Source organism: Egretta garzetta, unplaced genomic scaffold (assembly GCF_000687185.1).
Source record: "Egretta garzetta isolate BGI_Z169 unplaced genomic scaffold, ASM68718v1 scaffold136, whole genome shotgun sequence".
NCBI classification, from domain to species: Eukaryota; Metazoa; Chordata; class Aves; order Pelecaniformes; family Ardeidae; genus Egretta; species Egretta garzetta.
Window position 1 is genome coordinate 1,721,809 of NW_009260066.1, and position 19,236 is coordinate 1,741,044.

Below are 19,236 nucleotides of genomic sequence, written 5' to 3' on the forward strand. Positions count from 1 at the left end.
CAGCTGGAATAGGTTGTTTCTGAAGCACTCCTCATACTGCAGCACAGCTTTCCTAGCTCTTCCTGGCAAGGGAATGTGCTTGCACTTTGTAAAGAGAACATTGCTGTCTAATCCTATGCATGGTAGAGATCCACAGGCTGATTATGAGTCTACTTAAAATGTAATCATGCTGACTTCGGTGCTCTGTAGTTACAAAGGAGGCTTTTGCTTTCATAGTGCAGGTGGGTGACAGCAAAATTAATACACTTCTCTCTCTTGCTGCAGTCTTCTACTGCTGGAAACCTCATTAAGTGGTGCTGAACATGGTACATGGTGCTTTTGAGCAGTTGAGAACTTCATACATCCTATTCTTACCCTAGGTGGCTCCAGGACAGACCTCCTACTTAACTCATCACCTGTCCTTTTTTCTATATCTGCACATTTCATAAGTGGTTTTGCAGTATAAATATTAAATAAATAGGGAATAAATATCCTTTCCCATTACTGACAGCAACAAACTGAAAAATAAATGATTACATTTTTGCTTGTGAATCTTCGTTAATTTCTCTGCTTCAGTCGAATGAAAATCTGAGTAAGACCCACAAATCTCTAGGCTACTATGGACTCTATAATATGTTAGAGATATGTGCCCTCTTACGAAGGATTAGACCACTATCAAATTGAAATGTGCCTGCTGGAAAACTGAATGGTTCTTGTCTGACCAACTGTACTTCTTCTGTGATACATAAATTTCAACTAAAAGTCTCTTTGAATGTTGGGGTAGTCTAACACATGTAGCAATTTAAATGTAAGCCAGTTTAGAATCATAGAATCACTGAATGGTTGGGTTTGGAAAGGATTTTGAAGGTCATCTAGTTCCAACCCCCTGACATGGGCAGGGATACCTTCCACTAGACCACGTTGCTCAAAGTCCCATCCAGCCTGGCCTTGAACCCTTAGAGGGATGGGGCATCCACAATTTCTCTGGGCAGCCTGTTCCAGTGCCTCACCACCCTCATAGTGAAGAATTTCTTCCTTACATCTAATGTAAATCTAACCTCTTTAAGTTTAAAACTGTTACCCCTTGTCCTATCACTACATGTCCTTGTAAAAAGTCCCTGTCCAGCTTTCTTGTGGGCCCCCTTCAGGTACTGTAAGGCCACTATACGGTCTCCCCAAAGCCTTCTCTTCTCTGAGAAGGGCTGAACAACACCAATTCTCTCATCCCATCTTCATAGGAGAGGTGCTGCAGCCCTCTGATCATCTTCGTGGTCTTCCTCTGGACTCACTCCAACAGGTCCATGTCCTTCTTATATTGGGGCCCCCAGAGCTGAACACAGTAGTCCAGATGGGTTCTCACAAGAGTGGAGTAGAGGGTCAGAATCACCTCCCTTGAGCTGCTGGTCACTCTTCTTTATATGCAGCTCAGAATGCAGTTGGCTTTCTGAGCTGCAAACACACATTGCTAGGTCATGTTGAGCTTCTCATCAACCAACACCCCCAAGCCCCTCTCCTCAGGACTGCTCTCAATCCATTTTCCACCCAGCCTGTATTTGTGCTTGGGATTGCCCTAACCCATGTGCAGGACCTTGTATTTGGCCTTGTTGAACTTCATGAGATTCGCATGGACCCATCTCTCAAGCCTGTCAAGGTCCCTCTGGACACCATCCCTTCCCTCCACCATGTTGACCACCACACCACACAGCTTGGTGTCATTGGCAAACTTGCTGAGGGTGCACTCAATCCCACTATCCATGGCGGCAACAAAGATGTTAAAGAGCACCACTCCCAATACTGATCCCTGAGGAACACCACTCATCACTGGTCTCCACTTGGACATCAAGACGTTGACCACAGATCTTTGAGTATAATCATCCAGCCAATTCCTTATCCACTGAGTGGGCCATCCATCAAATCCATGTCTCTCCAATTCAGAGATATTGTTGAGAGATGTCGTGAGGGACAGTGTCAAATAGCGGATTTACTCAGGCTTGCAAGCCTTCACTGCTGAGGATGGTGGCAGGGTCTTGTTGTGAGTCCTTCCAATGGCTGGAAGAAATAGTGAAATGTATTAACAGGTGATAACAACAGATAATAATGTCACAAAAGTGGTCTAAAATTATATAGAGAGCTGTGATATATACAATATATCTAGACCTATATATAACTACATCTCAGTACCACCTAGATCATGAACTTCAATGAAAAAATAGATTAGCTCTCCAGTTTTCTTCTGAATCCCACCTTTTTTGCTTGTTTTTCCCCTCACATTATAAGAAGCAGCTGTCAGATTGCTATAAAAAAGAAAACCTCCAGGCATAAAAAAGAGATTTTGGGCAGTAAGACAACAGCGACAGAAATTACATGGACATAGTGCCAGGTCTGTCCTGTGGGAAGGCTGTGCTGTGAAGTGACATCTTCTAGCTGTGGTCAGGCTGGCATGGAGGTGTGACAGCACCTGGGACTGAAGGACTCACACAAACCAACGCATCCTGCATCCTCTGTCTGTAATCCCTGATCAGTTCCTGTCATCCACAATAGTTTGGGCTGGCTATGCTGATAAAGGGTCTTGGACTTCTCGTTTTTCTGAGGTTAGAGAAGTGAATTTTTTCCACCATGAAATTTCTTCCAAAGCTAGTGTAACTGAAGTGGAAGATAGCCCTAATCCTAGGAACTAAGTGCTCCTATAGCTTGCCAACAGTATGGATTTTTCCAGTGATTCCAGGACTACTATCTTCTGGGTATTACTCAACAAACATGTTTTGCTGTTAATGTACAATGTATTAATTCTCATTACTTGTAAGAATTAGCTTGTAAACACACAAAACTGAAAGTGCTTTGATTTTGCTGAGTCTGATATTCATAGATGAAGCTTCCCCATCCTGATTCACAAATATTTTAAATAACTTATAAAAGATAGACTTTATTGGTCATAAATTTAGTTGCAATGGGCAAGACTTCTTCATCTTCATAGGAGAGGTGCTGCAGCCCTCTGATCATCTTCGTGGTCTTCCTCTGGACTCACTCCAACAGGTCCATGTCCTTCTTATATTGGGGCCCCCAGAGCTGAACACAGTAGTCCAGATGGGTTCTCACAAGAGTGGAGTAGAGGGTCAGAATCACCTCCCTTGAGCTGCTGGTCACTCTTCTTTATATGCAGCTCAGAATGCAGTTGGCTTTCTGAGCTGCAAACACACATTGCTAGGTCATGTTGAGCTTCTCATCAACCAACACCCCCAAGCCCCTCTCCTCAGGACTGCTCTCAATCCATTTTCCACCCAGCCTGTATTTGTGCTTGGGATTGCCCTAACCCATGTGCAGGACCTTGTATTTGGCCTTGTTGAACTTCATGAGATTCGCATGGACCCATCTCTCAAGCCTGTCAAGGTCCCTCTGGACACCATCCCTTCCCTCCACCATGTTGACCACCACACCACACAGCTTGGTGTCATTGGCAAACTTGCTGAGGGTGCACTCAATCCCACTATCCATGGCGGCAACAAAGATGTTAAAGAGCACCACTCCCAATACTGATCCCTGAGGAACACCACTCATCACTGGTCTCCACTTGGACATCAAGACGTTGACCACAGATCTTTGAGTATAATCATCCAGCCAATTCCTTATCCACTGAGTGGGCCATCCATCAAATCCATGTCTCTCCAATTCAGAGATATTGTTGAGAGATGTCGTGAGGGACAGTGTCAAATAGCGGATTTACTCAGGCTTGCAAGCCTTCACTGCTGAGGATGGTGGCAGGGTCTTGTTGTGAGTCCTTCCAATGGCTGGAAGAAATAGTGAAATGTATTAACAGGTGATAACAACAGATAATAATGTCACAAAAGTGGTCTAAAATTATATAGAGAGCTGTGATATATACAATATATCTAGACCTATATATAACTACATCTCAGTACCACCTAGATCATGAACTTCAATGAAAAAATAGATTAGCTCTCCAGTTTTCTTCTGAATCCCACCTTTTTTGCTTGTTTTTCCCCTCACATTATAAGAAGCAGCTGTCAGATTGCTATAAAAAAGAAAACCTCCAGGCATAAAAAAGAGATTTTGGGCAGTAAGACAACAGCGACAGAAATTACATGGACATAGTGCCAGGTCTGTCCTGTGGGAAGGCTGTGCTGTGAAGTGACATCTTCTAGCTGTGGTCAGGCTGGCATGGAGGTGTGACAGCACCTGGGACTGAAGGACTCACACAAACCAACGCATCCTGCATCCTCTGTCTGTAATCCCTGATCAGTTCCTGTCATCCACAATAGTTTGGGCTGGCTATGCTGATAAAGGGTCTTGGACTTCTCGTTTTTCTGAGGTTAGAGAAGTGAATTTTTTCCACCATGAAATTTCTTCCAAAGCTAGTGTAACTGAAGTGGAAGATAGCCCTAATCCTAGGAACTAAGTGCTCCTATAGCTTGCCAACAGTATGGATTTTTCCAGTGATTCCAGGACTACTATCTTCTGGGTATTACTCAACAAACATGTTTTGCTGTTAATGTACAATGTATTAATTCTCATTACTTGTAAGAATTAGCTTGTAAACACACAAAACTGAAAGTGCTTTGATTTTGCTGAGTCTGATATTCATAGATGAAGCTTCCCCATCCTGATTCACAAATATTTTAAATAACTTATAAAAGATAGACTTTATTGGTCATAAATTTAGTTGCAATGGGCAAGACTTCTTGAAAAGAAGAAAAGAAAAAATTATGCTGTAATGAAAATAATCACCCAATTATGGTCTGAAAAACATACTTGGAGATAAAATTCTGATCATGTTGTTGACATCTGCCCATTTACAGGTCAGGTGAGAATTTTAACCCAATGTGCTAAATGAGGATGTTAGGTTTGTCAGCTCTTGGGTACCTTCTGTGTTCATTGATGATATTTTTGTAGCATGACTAGCAAAGATACCCAGCTTCTTTTATAGAATGGCCACCATCAAACTATAGGATAGACAAAACTATTATTAATTACACTGGTTGCTTAAGCGTGTGCAGACTCAAGGCTTCTCCTTTAGCTACATTTTGATAGTTTCATATTCCAAATGGTTTTCTTTTAAAAATCAGTGGATCAAACAGTACTCTCATGTAGTTTAGTTACACTCTTCATGCTTTCACTGATTAGTCCCATTTCCATACCCTAAACAAATAAATAAAAATCTCCCATCTTCTTTTGCAAACAGGCTAAAACAATTCCTAAAGGAGGCGTTTTGGTTGATGGCTACAAAAAAATTATTTTATAAAACAAACACAATGTACTCAAAACTATTTTTTGCCACTTTTTGAGGCATATGTAGCTATTCAAAGCCTAATACTGCACAGGTTCCTGTTGTCCAACATCCTCTCATATGGACAAACATCACAAAAATCTAAGACACAGACACTAGTTGGTTCCAAAATATGAATTAGCTCTGGCCAAGTTGAGAAGACTTTTGAAGGGTAAAAAGGAACGCTTGTAAGAGGAGGGAAATGCCCAGGGTGTTGCGGGTGGACAACAGCAGGGTATTTCTGAGTGCTGACATTTTGAGCAATGGGCTTTCTCAGAAAGTGTTACAAGCCTGGCTGTGACACCACATTCTTTAACGAACTTGCATCATCCTCCTCATCTATGTATTTCATCCCTTTTCCAAACTACCACCTTCCTTTGTGGCTTTGGGTGCACTCTGATACTTCCGCACCCCCTCGAGTGAAATGCATGGTGTGAGGACATGTATCTTCACCAGGGGTGGTTCTCCTCAGAGACGTGTATCTCCAGAAATCCTGTCCATTTAGGACCCTGTTGCAACAGAAAGGGCTGTAGCTGATTCTTAGGGAAAATTAACATTTTCCAGTTTCGATAACTTTGTGGCTTCTGTTCCCATGGAAACAAGCAGGGGCTTGCCACAAACATGGTCTTGCTTGCAAGTAACTGTGGGTTATCAAGGAAGATCTATGATGCCCTAGATTACTGAAGGTTTTGGGTTTAGTTTTCTTACTGAAATGCTAGCTTTGAGCTCAATAAAAGCATTTTTGGAGTCTACTCCTATAACTTCCCACCTTGAGGTTCATACATTGTTCAATTATTTAATTTTCTCCAGTATCAGAAATCAACAGAAGTGGTTGCTGGGTTTCCCTATGTCAGATATCAGTCTGCCTCAGAAATAATTAAAATGCTGAAGCGCTTACGGTTAGTGCCAGAGAGTACTAGTCTGATTTATCGAGCTTGAGTACTCCACTATGTGGAACAAAAAGGAGACCTTTCCAAAAGGGTGACTATGAGATAAGAAATACCAGAGTGGGAGGCAGATAAACAGATAAACTTGAAAAAAACAGTGAAAAAAACCCAGTGTCCAGCCTCGCTAGGCAGTGGTCTTAGTATTGCAATTAAACTGTCTTTCTGCTTTTGTAGTCATCATAGGAGACGAGAGGATAAGGCATTTTGTGGGTATTGGTGAGATGCAGTTCTTACTTCAGAAGAGAAAGGTTAAGCTATTTGCCCATTTCCACGCAGAAGATAAAGGTCAGAAAAGGAGATAAATTACAGCCTTTCGGGCTCCCACTTTTGTAGCCTGTTCACTACAACAGCTTTTCAAGTTTTTGAAATATTTTCAAACCTAATAGTGAAAAAAAAGTAAACCAGCCAAACCCCACAAAAGTATATCCTTTCAGTTATTTGATCAACATTGTTAAAACAGAAGAAAGTAAAATTGTTTTCCTTTGTAGGATTTTGAGCTGAACAATGAGCTGAAAATGAATGTGTTAAACCTGCTGGAAGAAGTTTTGAGAGACCCTGACCTTCTGCCACAAGAAAGGAAAGCTACTGCGAATATACTGAGGTAAATACGTTTCTAGTAATTTAGTATGTTAACTATGGCATGTGAAATAGTTAGGGGATCATGCATCATAGAATTCACAGGGTTTGGTTTTTCTCCAGAGTATTTAATTTTGAAGGATTACTAAGTGTTTTATTAGCTATAAAACAGAGTGTGTTTTAAGTTTCATTCATAAAAATACCTGTATTAGAAAATTTTGCTGCAGAATAGCTGGCAGCCATGGGCTCAGTCTTTATGCAGCAAGGAAAATTGCTGCCCAGTAAAGCAACAAGATCACTCACTACAATACCTTGAGGAATTCCTATCTCAATAACGAGCCACCTACTCTACTAAGCTCACAAGAGGCTGGTGATAACCTAAAGTGTCATGACATCCTAAGAAGACTATGCTTGCACCTTCTTTTGTGTTGATACCATGTCCAAAGTTCTTTGGGTAGCTTACAGAGGAATTCTTGTTTAATTCGTGCCATGAAATAAAAGACCTTTAAGCTTCTGGATAACCAAGCCTATTTAAATTAGAACACCTTATTTTGTTACTTAGGGTTGGTATTACAGAGTTCAGTGTCTAGTCATGCCAAAAAATCAGATCTTTATAAGCATTTATCAGTTAATATAATTTACCTACTAAGTGTGAATACATTATAGCAACTGATTTTCATGTACATGGTTCTACATTACTAAGGAGCAGTAAACATTTAAAGACTAGGCAGTTGTTAAGATAAAATGAAAAAACACAGATAAATCAATGACGTCCTTCTTTAGTATTTTTGTAAGTGTTCTGCTGGAAAGTCGGTATGGGTGTAATAAATGCAGTGTGTCTGAATTTTCTAAGACAATTTGACAGATTCCCCCATCAGATGCTTACATGAAAAAGAACGTCAGAAGAATGAGGGGAAAATTGTTCACTTAGAGGGAAAAAAGTCAAAGATAAGTTCTTAATAAAAACACTTCATGTCAATGGGATCCTACTTAATTTGTACATAAATAAAAATAAACCTCCTTTTAAATTATACTGCATGTACTGTTATTGGAAGTAAAAATAGTAACTTTGTTTCATGTATTTCATTGGAACAAACAGCAAGCAAGAAGAGCAAAAAGGGTTAGGATAATGGGTTTTAATAATATGTGTGACAGCAAAGGTTCTGTCAGATTGCTCACAGTTGGAAAAATTACCTTAAGACCTCTAGCTGCTTAAGAAAATGTGAGAAAATAAACCTGGATTGGCTATTCCTGGCAGAGTAATGGAATAGATTTATAGGCCTTTCGCATACAAATTTGTTAGCACTTTCCTGTATCCAGTTTCCAATTAGCCAATTTCCATTAGCTGTTGTATAAAAAAATGGGGCCTTGGTAATTATGTGTAAACTGTGAGTTACCCCCACTCGCCTCCTTGTATTGCTGTTTTATGAAACGGTAGGTATTGCTTGTCCTCTCTTTCCTTCTAGCATTTATTACTTTAGTATCTGAGCACACTGTGTATGTGTCTGAGCACAGTGTATATTCCCTTTACAAAAAAGAAAAAGTTAAATTCTCTGAGAAGTGAAAATTCTGAAAAAGTTAAATTTTTAAAAACAGAAGTGGGCAAAAGAAAAAGCAAAAGGAAGGACTAGTGAAATAAAACAATACTCAAAAATAAAATTCTAGTAAAAATGAACTAAATGGAATGAAATGGAACTAAAAGTTAATTGAAAATGATCTGATTTGAAATATTTTGTAGAAACAGATTGCATTTTTTAGTCTGTCTTTCACAGTCATTATCCTCACAGTCTTCCTGGAAAGTATTATGGCACTTTACAAGCAGGCAAATAAAGCACGAATAAAATGACCTGTCCAAGTTCTCAGTGGGAGTTTCTGTTGGAAACGGGTAGAGAATGAAGAATCCCTGAGATATGGTCCTCAGCCAAGCCATCTTTCATCGGGGTTTGCAGCTATATACCCTAATCCTGCCAGATTTTTCAAACAACATAGTTTGATTACAGATTTGATCATACAGAATCATAGGTACTTGGTTGCATCCTGCAAACTAGCACTGGAAAAAGAGCCATTGGTGGCTTTTGACTGAATGCTGCATGGATGTCCTGCTTTCCTTCAAAGTGAGGCATGAAATTTAAGCCATGGGTCACACTGGTTATCAAAAATCCTTTATTGCTTTTCAAGACTGGCAATGCTGCTATGCATATGCATGCTGGACAACATGCATGTTGGATATTTCAATACTAATTCAATTTAAATTCTATTTCAATACTATTTCATGACTAAGTCCAATAAGCATCAGTGACACAGTATTGCTGTCCTAAGGGTTCAGAAAACTGCTGTGTTCCATTTTCTGTATCAGCTGAAATTACTCCTATGTCCTATCCATGTGTTTATTATATACACAAACCTGCCGAGGGGGGTTGTGGAGTCTCCTTCTCTGGAGATATTCAAAGCCCGCCTGGATGATGTCCTGTGCAACATGCTGTAGGTGAACCTGCTTGAGCAGGAGGGTTGGACTAGATTATCTCCCGAGGTCCCTTCCAACCCTTGCCATTCTGTGATTCTGTGATAAACTTTCAAACAGAAGTTGTTGTGCAAGTAAACTTTCAGATACAGGCTGTTGCATAAATACAAATTTCATAATTTAAACTGTACTTAAGCTTCAATCAACAGGACATCAGGATGTAGTGTCCGAGTTAAAAATGTTATTGCTTAGAACAAACTGTCCCAAAGTCTTACACTGAGCATAACTTTGATCTGAAGATCCTGGGCTTGTTCTCCAGCCACACAGGAGGCAGTTATTTGCCAGGCATGTCAAATTCGTTATCAGCTAGCTGGTAAGGAGAAATTAATTCTCCAGGAATGGGAACTGTTTCAGTAACCTTGTGAGAAAAAGTGTATTGGAACAATTCTGACTTTGGACAGAAAATCATTCAGCTGGATGAAATACACAAATGTGTTGCATATCTCATCCTTTCACTGGAAGGAAGAGCTCTGGTTCTTAAACCACCTCAGGAAAATGTGTTGCCTGGTAATTAAGAGTAGTTTCTAAGCTTTCAAACAGCACTGTAGTTACTCCTGAAGATAAATTCTCAGCAAGGCTATGTAGTTAACTGAGAAGAGGAAATAATGGGATTTAAGAAATAATCTGCAGTTGAATTGAGTTGTTCAGGGGGGCACATTCCTTTACTCTTCCACAAGCCGTCATTTTTATTGCATACTAGGAATATTTCTAAGCTTTAAAAAACTGATCAAGTTGCTAGTCCTAAGCAGTGACCTGCTGTCCCATGGAGAATTGAACACACACTTCTGGCTGCCTCAGGCCTCAGGGACCGTCTTAGCTGTTGGGGCAACAAGCAGGAGTCCCTCTGGTCCTCCACCTGTCAGCTTGTTAGTGGATTCAGAGGTAGAACCAACTCCAGGCTCTTCTTTGAAAACTTAACTTTTTAATAATTCAAAATATAAAACTGAGGAATAGCTTCTATCAGGAGAGTTTAGGAAAAGCATTTCTTACCATAAATCCAATCTTCAAACACTCATGAAAGAAAGGTCATGCTTTCTGAGCCTATATATGGGTATATTCCATGGGCTGCTTGGACCTTCTCCTTGAAGGATATTGGGTAAAAATGTCTTTTTGACAAACTGACCCAGCCGTATCCACATACGTGCATATAATTTTCTTGGAAAATCAGTCTCTTTGTTAGCAGAGATTAGAGGAGGAGGAAAGGTTGGTCTGTATTCTGAAGATACTATGGTCAGCTCTGGGAAAGACGCTGTATAGAATACGAATGGCAAGGAAAGTGTTTATGAGAGATACTGAGCTGCTTCATGCCTTCCTGAGTCATCGAACAGAACAGCTGGTATTTCTTGTGTGATGAGATTTCTGTTGAATGGGCTGACAGGGTTTCTCTGCAGGGTAAAAAAGCTTCTTTTCCTTTTTATTCAATATCCGTTCTGAAAGCTAGGCAAACCTACTGAAATTTGTTTTGCTTGAGGTTTTATCAGCTTATTTACTAACCCTTGAAACCTAGGTAAAATTTCATTTATGGTGAAGCAGGAAGGTGTAAATTTCAGAATGAAAAAGTAAATAACTTCAATAAATAGTCCTATCTGGAGAAAAAAAGGGTGGTTCAAGAAGCAGTTCCTCCTTATTCTTCCTCAGAATAAATGTAAATTAAATCCAGGGATATGCAGAGGTCAAAATTTAATGGAGAACCAAGTTTCTGGCTTGTATGATCTCAGCAGAGAGTGCACTTCAGGCTCTATAACTTACACCAGCCTTTAAAAGATTTTTAAAATATTCTATGTACTGTAAAGGAATGAGGAAACAGATGTAAGTATTTTCTGCTAGAAAATTATTTTAATATTTGGACTGGTCAAGCATGAAGAATAGTTTAAGTGAGAGAGATGTCCAATCTTAGCTGCTGACTAAGAATAAAAAAGTTATTTCCTGTATATTTACTTCCTTCATTTGTAAGGATAATGATGGAGGTGTGACCCCATTCAGTCCTCTCTGAGAGAGATACTGTTAAATAAACCATCAGAATCTCTATTTACTTTTGCTTTGTCTCATAACTATTTTCACGTGGACCTGTGCTTCTTACCCAGCTTCCAGGAGGCTCTCCAAGGAGCACAGTGGGAACTGCCCAAGCAGAACTGATCAGCTCAACATCTCTTCCTAGATCTCTGTTGAAACTAGGTATCCCAAAGCTGACAACAGTGCAGACTGAAGTGGAAGCTGCTATTGATGCTATCAAAAAGCAGCTTTATCCAGTCTAGATATGCATTGTCCTCTGTAGATTTAAACATAGAGCATTTATGGATAAAAGGGGATTTTGTTTCATGAGAGCACTGTTAAAGAAAAAGCACTCATTTAGAATGAGGGATTGGAAGTCTACATAAAATGTGAGATGTCATGTTAGAGAGTATCAGGAAACAAAGATGGGGAAAAGTTAAGTATTTTCAACCTTTTAAGATCATGCTTCCTATTTTATTTTGTATTAAGCAAGTACAATCACTTCTGTATCGAAGATGAGCACTCCAGCCAATATAAAGTCGTATGTGAAGAACTCAAATAATGAGTTTACAAGATTATTGAGAATGCTTGGGGCAGAAGGGCAAGTCCTCTTTTTTTTTCTTGTTGCCGGCAAGCACATGCTTTTGCCATACGATGAACAATACCTTTCTCAGGAAAGACAGATTGCCAGTCTATTTACAGGTACTGAGGCTGCACACCATTATTATCTGGAGAAGTTTGGGGTTCTCCTGAACAAGTAGACATTCAAGACTTTGCGTGGCTTGCCCATCAGACATACGGAGTTTCCAGCTTCTGTGAAGAAAGGGGTATTTTGTGTGGATTTGATAGGCTGAAAATGAAGGCAAGGTTTCATAGATGCTTTCTCTGTGTCTGCATTTGATTCTAACCTAGTCCTCCAATTTGGCAAACCAAAAGGAAACAACAGCAACCCACAAGAGAAGAACCTGGTGTACTAACCATTAACACTTCCTCCCCACCCACATAGTACAAATTCCGTATCTTACACTCATAGCTCAAGTCTCCAGGCAATATAATCCTTTTCTTTTAACCCTTTCCCCAGCTGGTACATGGAAAATCTGTTACTACAGAGTGCAAAAATAAAGAATTGGAGGGACTATGAGAAAATAACTGGTCTAGTTGCTGTGCTTTCTGGTATGGTCAGTAGAACTGGATCTTCTTTGAAAATGGTCATCTAAACTTCCCTTGAAAATTCAGCTGATAAGTACTCTACAAATTCTGCAGAAAGCCTGTTTAAGTGCTCACCTATACTTGCACCTGGAAAATTGAACTTAAGGTTGAAAGTAAATCTCCCCTGATGCAAATCAGCTCAGTGATGCCTTGCCATATCATTGGTGTCTTTATAGGCAAGTCTTTTACATACTGACATACCGTTCTTTCTCCCTAAATCTTCTCTTTCCTACATTATATAAATCCAGTCTATTCAAGGTTTCCTTGAGTCTATACTTTCCAAATGGAGGGGTAGGACCTTAGAATTGTGTGCCAAGATACTACATCAGGGTAGGTGGGGTGTGATGAATACTTACTACATCTGCTGGGTTCATTTTCGGCCCATTAATCTGAAAAAACCCTAATAATCGTAAGTTTTCTATAGAAGAATTGGAAGCATGATTAACACTTGTATTATTGAAAGCAAATCATGTACTTGCTACAAGTAAAATCTGCTAGCAGTTTACTGTCTACTTCCATGCTCACAGCTCTTTGTGTGGGACACTGAATAGAACAGTGTAGTGCCAATAAACAAGAACACTTTCCAGTGAATCACTCTTTTATGCATGCTTATTTTGCTGTCTCTTCTTCACTTCTCAAATGTTGATTTTTCAAACATTTCCTCAAAAGATGATCTAGCACACTAGTTTAAAAATCAGAGAAAAGGCTTGAGATGTAATTTTCCACCTTTAGGTTTCCTAGGTTTATTGAGCATAGAGAGCTTCGGATTAAATATTATTGTGTTGTGTTTTTGCGTTGCCAGTCCAGTTCTTGAAAAGGGAATTTTTCTTTGTCCACCAAACTTCTTTGCATTGAAGTCTAAGTGGGATAGCTGTGGAAACCTTATCACTATAATCAGCAAATAAGTGCAGTAGTTATTGTCGTTGACCATTCTACTGTATATGCTGTTCTTAGCTCAGAGATTTTAAGCCTCTGTGACTATCATTTTACCTTAAGTGACTCTGATGTCATACCACTTTTACTTAAGACATTAGATTTTAGGTACCAGATATTTTTTTTCTTTATGTCTTCAACTGCAGTCTTAGGCTTTATTTTAGATAAACATGATTGCCTATCTGTGATAAGGTTATCGCAAAACCATGGACAATTTTATAGAATGTTCTGCTACTTAATTTTTCAGGGCTCTTTCTCAGGATGATCAAGATGATACCCATTTGAAAATAGAGGATATAGTTCAGATGGTAAGTTCATCTTGAAATTTAAACATAAATACTCCTATAGAAATGTTGTGGTTTTAAGTCAATAAAATGTAGCACAACTGCAGCTTTACAACTCTGCCCAGAAATACTGTTCTTTTATATCGGCAATGTACATTTCAGTTTAGAGAAAGTAAGAATTTGGAGCCCCTGCCAGAGATGAACAGGTCAAAACTTTAGGATTTGGATTTAATCACATGAAAAAAAAAAAAGGAAAGTTACTAATATTTATGAAATTATAAGTGTCTGCTGTCTCAGCTGCCATCAGAATCATAGCTGGCCTTGACTGACAATGCCCATCATCCAAATTGTAGTCACCACCATCTCCTAAGTGCATTGCATTAGTCCAAAGAAGAGTGTGGGCAATGAACTAGGTGCAGAGTGGTTATGTGGAAAGTAACATGGAATACACAGACTTTACTTGATTTACATATGTACTTATGACTTGGTATGTGCCTGTTTTCCTATGAGTTTCCAGCCTGATGTTTACCCTTACGTTGTTAGCAATTTTTCTTAATTTTTATTTCTTTGTAGCAAAGCAGTTAATTACAACTCTGTGTTGAAAGTTCACGTGAAGTTCTTAATACCCTGTGGTTTGAAATGTCCTTTAATGCAAGAAGAGATCATTAAGTGTTCTCCTTATCTTTGCAGTCAGATTGTCCAAAACCAGAGTGCTTTGAGACTTTGTCAGCCATGGAGCTTGCGGAGCAAATAACTCTTTTAGATCACGTAGTTTTCCGAAGCATACCGTATGAGTAAGTGTTCTCCTACGAGTGACTGAAGTGAGTACAGTGGATGAGTTACTGACTGGCAGTTTCAGGCACTACACTAATTCATGCTACTGACAAAAAGGTTTGCATACAAAACAGGATAATGTCTTTCGGCTCTTTCTATCATTGCCTCTGACTCCCCTACAGTTTGATCGTGTTTTGAAAGACTGTGTTCTTTGCTAAGGAAAAAAATCTGTGGTCTAAGTGAAGGGTGAATACAGTATGGAAGTCCTGAAGTCTCTTGGGCTTCGTTCATACAGCAGTTGGGTATAGCAAGACCAATTTCAAATAGGGTCACAGTGCTGAAAATCAGGATGGGGGAATTGGGGGAGGGGATTAAAAGAAAAATAAATCTTCTTTCTAATATTTACTGCTTCAGACAGTGTTAAAAATGGTATAGTGAAATGCTGAAATTAGTGTAAAGCTGAGTTATTATCTTCTGACAAAACGAGGTGTACTTGAAATCCACTTAGGCTACGGTTACAGGCAGAGACTCTGTACTGTGTATATTAAGGGCATTTTTGTTTGTTTTTTTTCTCTCCCCTCAATGTCTAGAGAGTTTCTTGGGCAGGGCTGGATGAAAGTGGATAAAAATGAGAGAACACCCTATATTATGAAAACCAGTCAACATTTTAATGATGTAAGTATTCTTAAATACAGATTGCTTTCTAAGAATTCTATTAATACTGTCTATGACCTCTGGAACAAATATATCTTTTTTTTTTTTATAATGTGATATAACTTCTTATCTAATAGCAATTGAATGTTACAGTCTTTTTGTGATTAACGTTTTAAATCAAAGCACATGAAGATTCTTATTTTCAAGAACTGGTACTCAGCATTTCAATGGCAATTTAATAGAGTAGAACATTTTAAACCATACTACAATGCCTTGTTGCTTACAGAAGAAACTAAATTTTCTCCAGAGTGAAAAAATAATACCAGTTCTATTTAATGAATGCCCTTTGTATCCCCAACCATATCTTTACCATTTTTCTTGAATTTTACTGAGACTTCCCAATCAGTCTTATTATTCTTGGCTTGGAGATACTCCCCATTGCATCTCTTACCCTTCTTTCCTATCGTCATCTCCCCCTGCCCTCTTCCCTACAACACTGTTCTCAATACACTTTCTCTGGTTTTATTAAGGGCCATGAGTTCTGTTGTGCATTATTTTGTTCTGCCTTGTTCATTAAATAATGATGTGTTAAAAGAGATTATATTTAAATGTCCTAAATTTCTACCTCTTTGTTTTGCCAGATGAGCAACCTTGTTGCCTCCCAAATCATGAATTACGCTGATGTGAGCTCCCGAGCTAACTCAATTGAAAAGTGGGTAGCAGTAGCTGATATCTGTCGATGTATGCACAATTACAACGGTGTGTTAGAAATCACATCAGCCTTGAACAGAAGTGCAATCTACAGACTTAAGAAAACTTGGGGTAAAGTATCCAAACAGGTAAGAGAGATATGATTACAGTATGGTTTCTAGATTTCACTGCTCGGTGTGTTCAGAAAACAACATGTTGAGAGAGGATTCCTCCCATAAATATTTCTGCTTTTACAGTACTCTGACTAATTTCTGGAAACACCAAGTGGTACTGGTATTTCATGTCTTAATTGTTTTGGTTTTAGCTTACTCTATTTTTGGTATCATTAATTAAATACCTGTAGGAACAAACTGATTTCCGTGGAATTAGCAGGTGCCTAAGCCTACGACTTGAGCCTGAAGTACTGAAATACTTGAGAAAACTAAAATTAGGTATGTTCAGATATACACATCTAGGTGGTTACTAGCTATAACTATAGTCAGCTCAGGTGTCTAAAGTAGGAGCCATATTTCTTGGCCTGTTCAGAAAGTTGGTCGAAAGGTCAGCTTTTCCTCTCAAGGTGCTGAGTTTTTTGCTACCCAGTAAGAGATGGTAGACAACCAGACCTCTTTCTCATTTAGATGCCTGAGTTTACACGCAGTGAATATCTCCCTTTAACCCTTACCTTGCTGCCAAGACTGCCAGCAGCACGGCTGAGCCTGTGAGAATGGCTGCCAATAACAAAAATAAGACACAAAAAAAAGATTAGCCAGGATGAAGAGTATCCAGTCTTTTACAGGGAGTTGGACTCGATGATCCTTATGGGTCCCTTCCAACTTGAGATATTCTATGATTCTCTGATTTTATGTTCTCTGTTTTAAATTATTTGGAGAAATTGATTGAATGATTTAAATCTCAGCTTTCTGCTATTTGAAAAAAAAAAAAAGTGAGTAGTTTAGTATAGTGGAATAACAGATCAAGGAGGTCAGTAGGACAGAGCCAATCACTTCTAAGTTAGGCAGTATTTGGATACAGGGTTTACTCCAGCTAACTGGAAGATTTCAAATTGCCTTTTTTAGATCTGGCTAATTGACATGCAAAAAGTGGGGTTTTATCATTGCATCTCCTCCTCCGTATGTTTCTGCAGCTTTTGCAAAGCACTCAAGCAGCCCAAGCAATGAAATCCAGTTAGAATACATTTTGACTGCACTGCCTTCTTTCTCCAGTCAGCTTTTTCTTAGATGCTTTATAGCTGGTGCTATGCTCTTCTATTTAAAAATATGCTAAAAATCCTTTCAGTACAAACTGTTACATAAGAGTTTACCTCCAAAAGTTTTATATTTAGAATTTGTTTGATTTTTAAACTTCTCAATTAAAAAAAAAACCAAACAAACAGATTAATGTTGTTGCACAGCTCTCCAGTACTTATTGGAAACATAATCTGAGTGTTTCATCAACCTGCTATTTAGAAGAAAAAGAAAGTGTCTGCTTCTGCCCACAGCTTTCTCTTAGTGGGAAATATATATAAATAGTTTCAAATAAGACAAATTCTCATGATTCTCTGTAGTGTCTCAAGTCTATAGCAGAAATACACTGAAAAGCAAATTTATTTTGCCTTCGAAGTAGCCAGGCTCTGATGATGCCCACTGAAAGTCATTTGTGTAAGACAGTAATATATTTTAAAATACATACTCGGCTTTTATCAGAAACTTGGAGGCAAAACCAGCTTAGTGCAAGCTTCAAGACAGTAAATATCCTTTACTGTCACTAATTTCAGTAAACGCAGCTGAGGATTGCCAGCAACATGTAAGATCAAGTCTCTAATATTCTGATATATATAGTAAACTGAATTGCTGACCGTTAATTTAATGAACTTGTGTTTTTTCCTGAATTTGCAGGCTAATAATATTAGCATAGATACAGGTTCTGTTTATCATTCAAACGAAAATCTTCAAAGTTGCCTAATCTCCATTTTCAGAAATACACTGGGAACTACAGTGAAGCTAAATTCCTAATGCCTATGTTACTACTTTTGAAAATGGGGTGAAGATGCTAAGTGAATTGCACCTTTTCTAAAATCTAATCCCAGTCATTTATGTGCAACAGCAATGACATTTGTAATGCATTTTCTTTCTAGACAAAAGCTCTTATGGACAAGCTTCAGAAGACTGTATCATCTGAAGGAAGATTTAAAAATCTTAGAGAAACGCTCAAAAAGTATGCTTCTCTGCACCATACAGTTGTGTTTTGTTATGAGCAGTGGATAGTACATGTTGAAGCCTGATCGGCTTTGATTAAGCTTTAATAATTAATAGAATATTGGATAATGTTTTTACCTAAAAACCTTTTAAATTCTAGTTTTATTCTATTTGGCATTATTGTTTTGCTGAATATCCCATTATTTAGTACCCCTGACAGATAAGTGTAGCATCTCCAAAGAATTACTGAAACAAATTAAACTATTATTCTGTGTGAATGTTCCCTGTTGGGGTTTTGCTTACACTGATAAAGTTTTTCAATAAGTGTGAAGCCAGGTTTATAAATAAAAGTTCCTATTCAAAACCAGTATTCCAAAGAGTTCTTGTTCAGATAAGAAGTTCAGGATTTAAGAATAAGCTTGAGTCAGATGGAAGATCCATTCACCCCTTTATCTTGTTTCTGACAGTGACTAGTAGCTGGTGAGAGGAACTTAGGAACAGGTCAAACGCACAGTGACATTACCTCTCCTGTTCCCTCCCAGCCCCCTGTAGTCTGCCACCCCAGAAAACAGCCTGGGTTTTTTTGTACAGTAGTCCTTGAACATTTTTTTCTTCAAATGATTTGCCAGATTGTGTTGGACCATGTGTAATTTTGGTATCCAAAATACCCTGTGGCAAGGGTTCTACCATTTACGTATTGACTTCAACTGTATGCATACAAAAACCTGTGTTTTTGCAAGTTCTGTAATTGGAAGTAGGCTTTCCAGGACTGAGTGGTACAACTACTTCAAATGATCTTGAGAGAAGCAAGAATAATTGCTGAAATCTTTCAAAATATACATAGTTCAAGTTAGTCAGTTTTTACTTTAAAAATATTGTTGGGGAGCTAATCACTTTTTTAAAAAACATTTTTACTCGCAGTACATGAACAGGTACTTTTATACACCTTTCAGATAATGTATCGCTTGCCTGTGTCAAACAATCACCCTCATAGCATAAAAAACAACCAGAATGAAGCGCACTGCTAAGCATAGTCAGCACTCTGCCTAAGTTAACAGTACAGCCATCACCCTGCATTTATCTTATGCCAGAGCTTCAGAAAACCAAGTTTGCCACTATTTCTGCTGAGGCAAGAATCAGTGCGTGTGGAGCGGCAATTATTGCATTAGGGAAGCAGCAGTCGTTATCCCATTCCTGC

At 38.7% G+C, this 19,236-nt stretch overlaps 1 protein-coding gene across 1 annotated transcript in view; it reads left to right on the forward strand.

Moving 5' to 3' along the window:
* The window catches only part of RASGRF2 (Ras protein specific guanine nucleotide releasing factor 2), a 95,152-nt gene that overhangs the window by 73,123 nt on the left and 2,793 nt on the right, over nt 1-19,236 (forward strand). The window contains exons 19-24 of the mRNA XM_035896613.1: nt 6,696-6,808; nt 13,686-13,746; nt 14,413-14,516; nt 15,087-15,171; nt 15,792-15,989; nt 17,978-18,057. Of these exons, the coding sequence (XP_035752506.1) occupies nt 6,696-6,808; nt 13,686-13,746; nt 14,413-14,516; nt 15,087-15,171; nt 15,792-15,989; nt 17,978-18,057 (641 nt within the window). The remainder of the gene's footprint in view (nt 1-6,695; nt 6,809-13,685; nt 13,747-14,412; nt 14,517-15,086; nt 15,172-15,791; nt 15,990-17,977; nt 18,058-19,236) is intronic.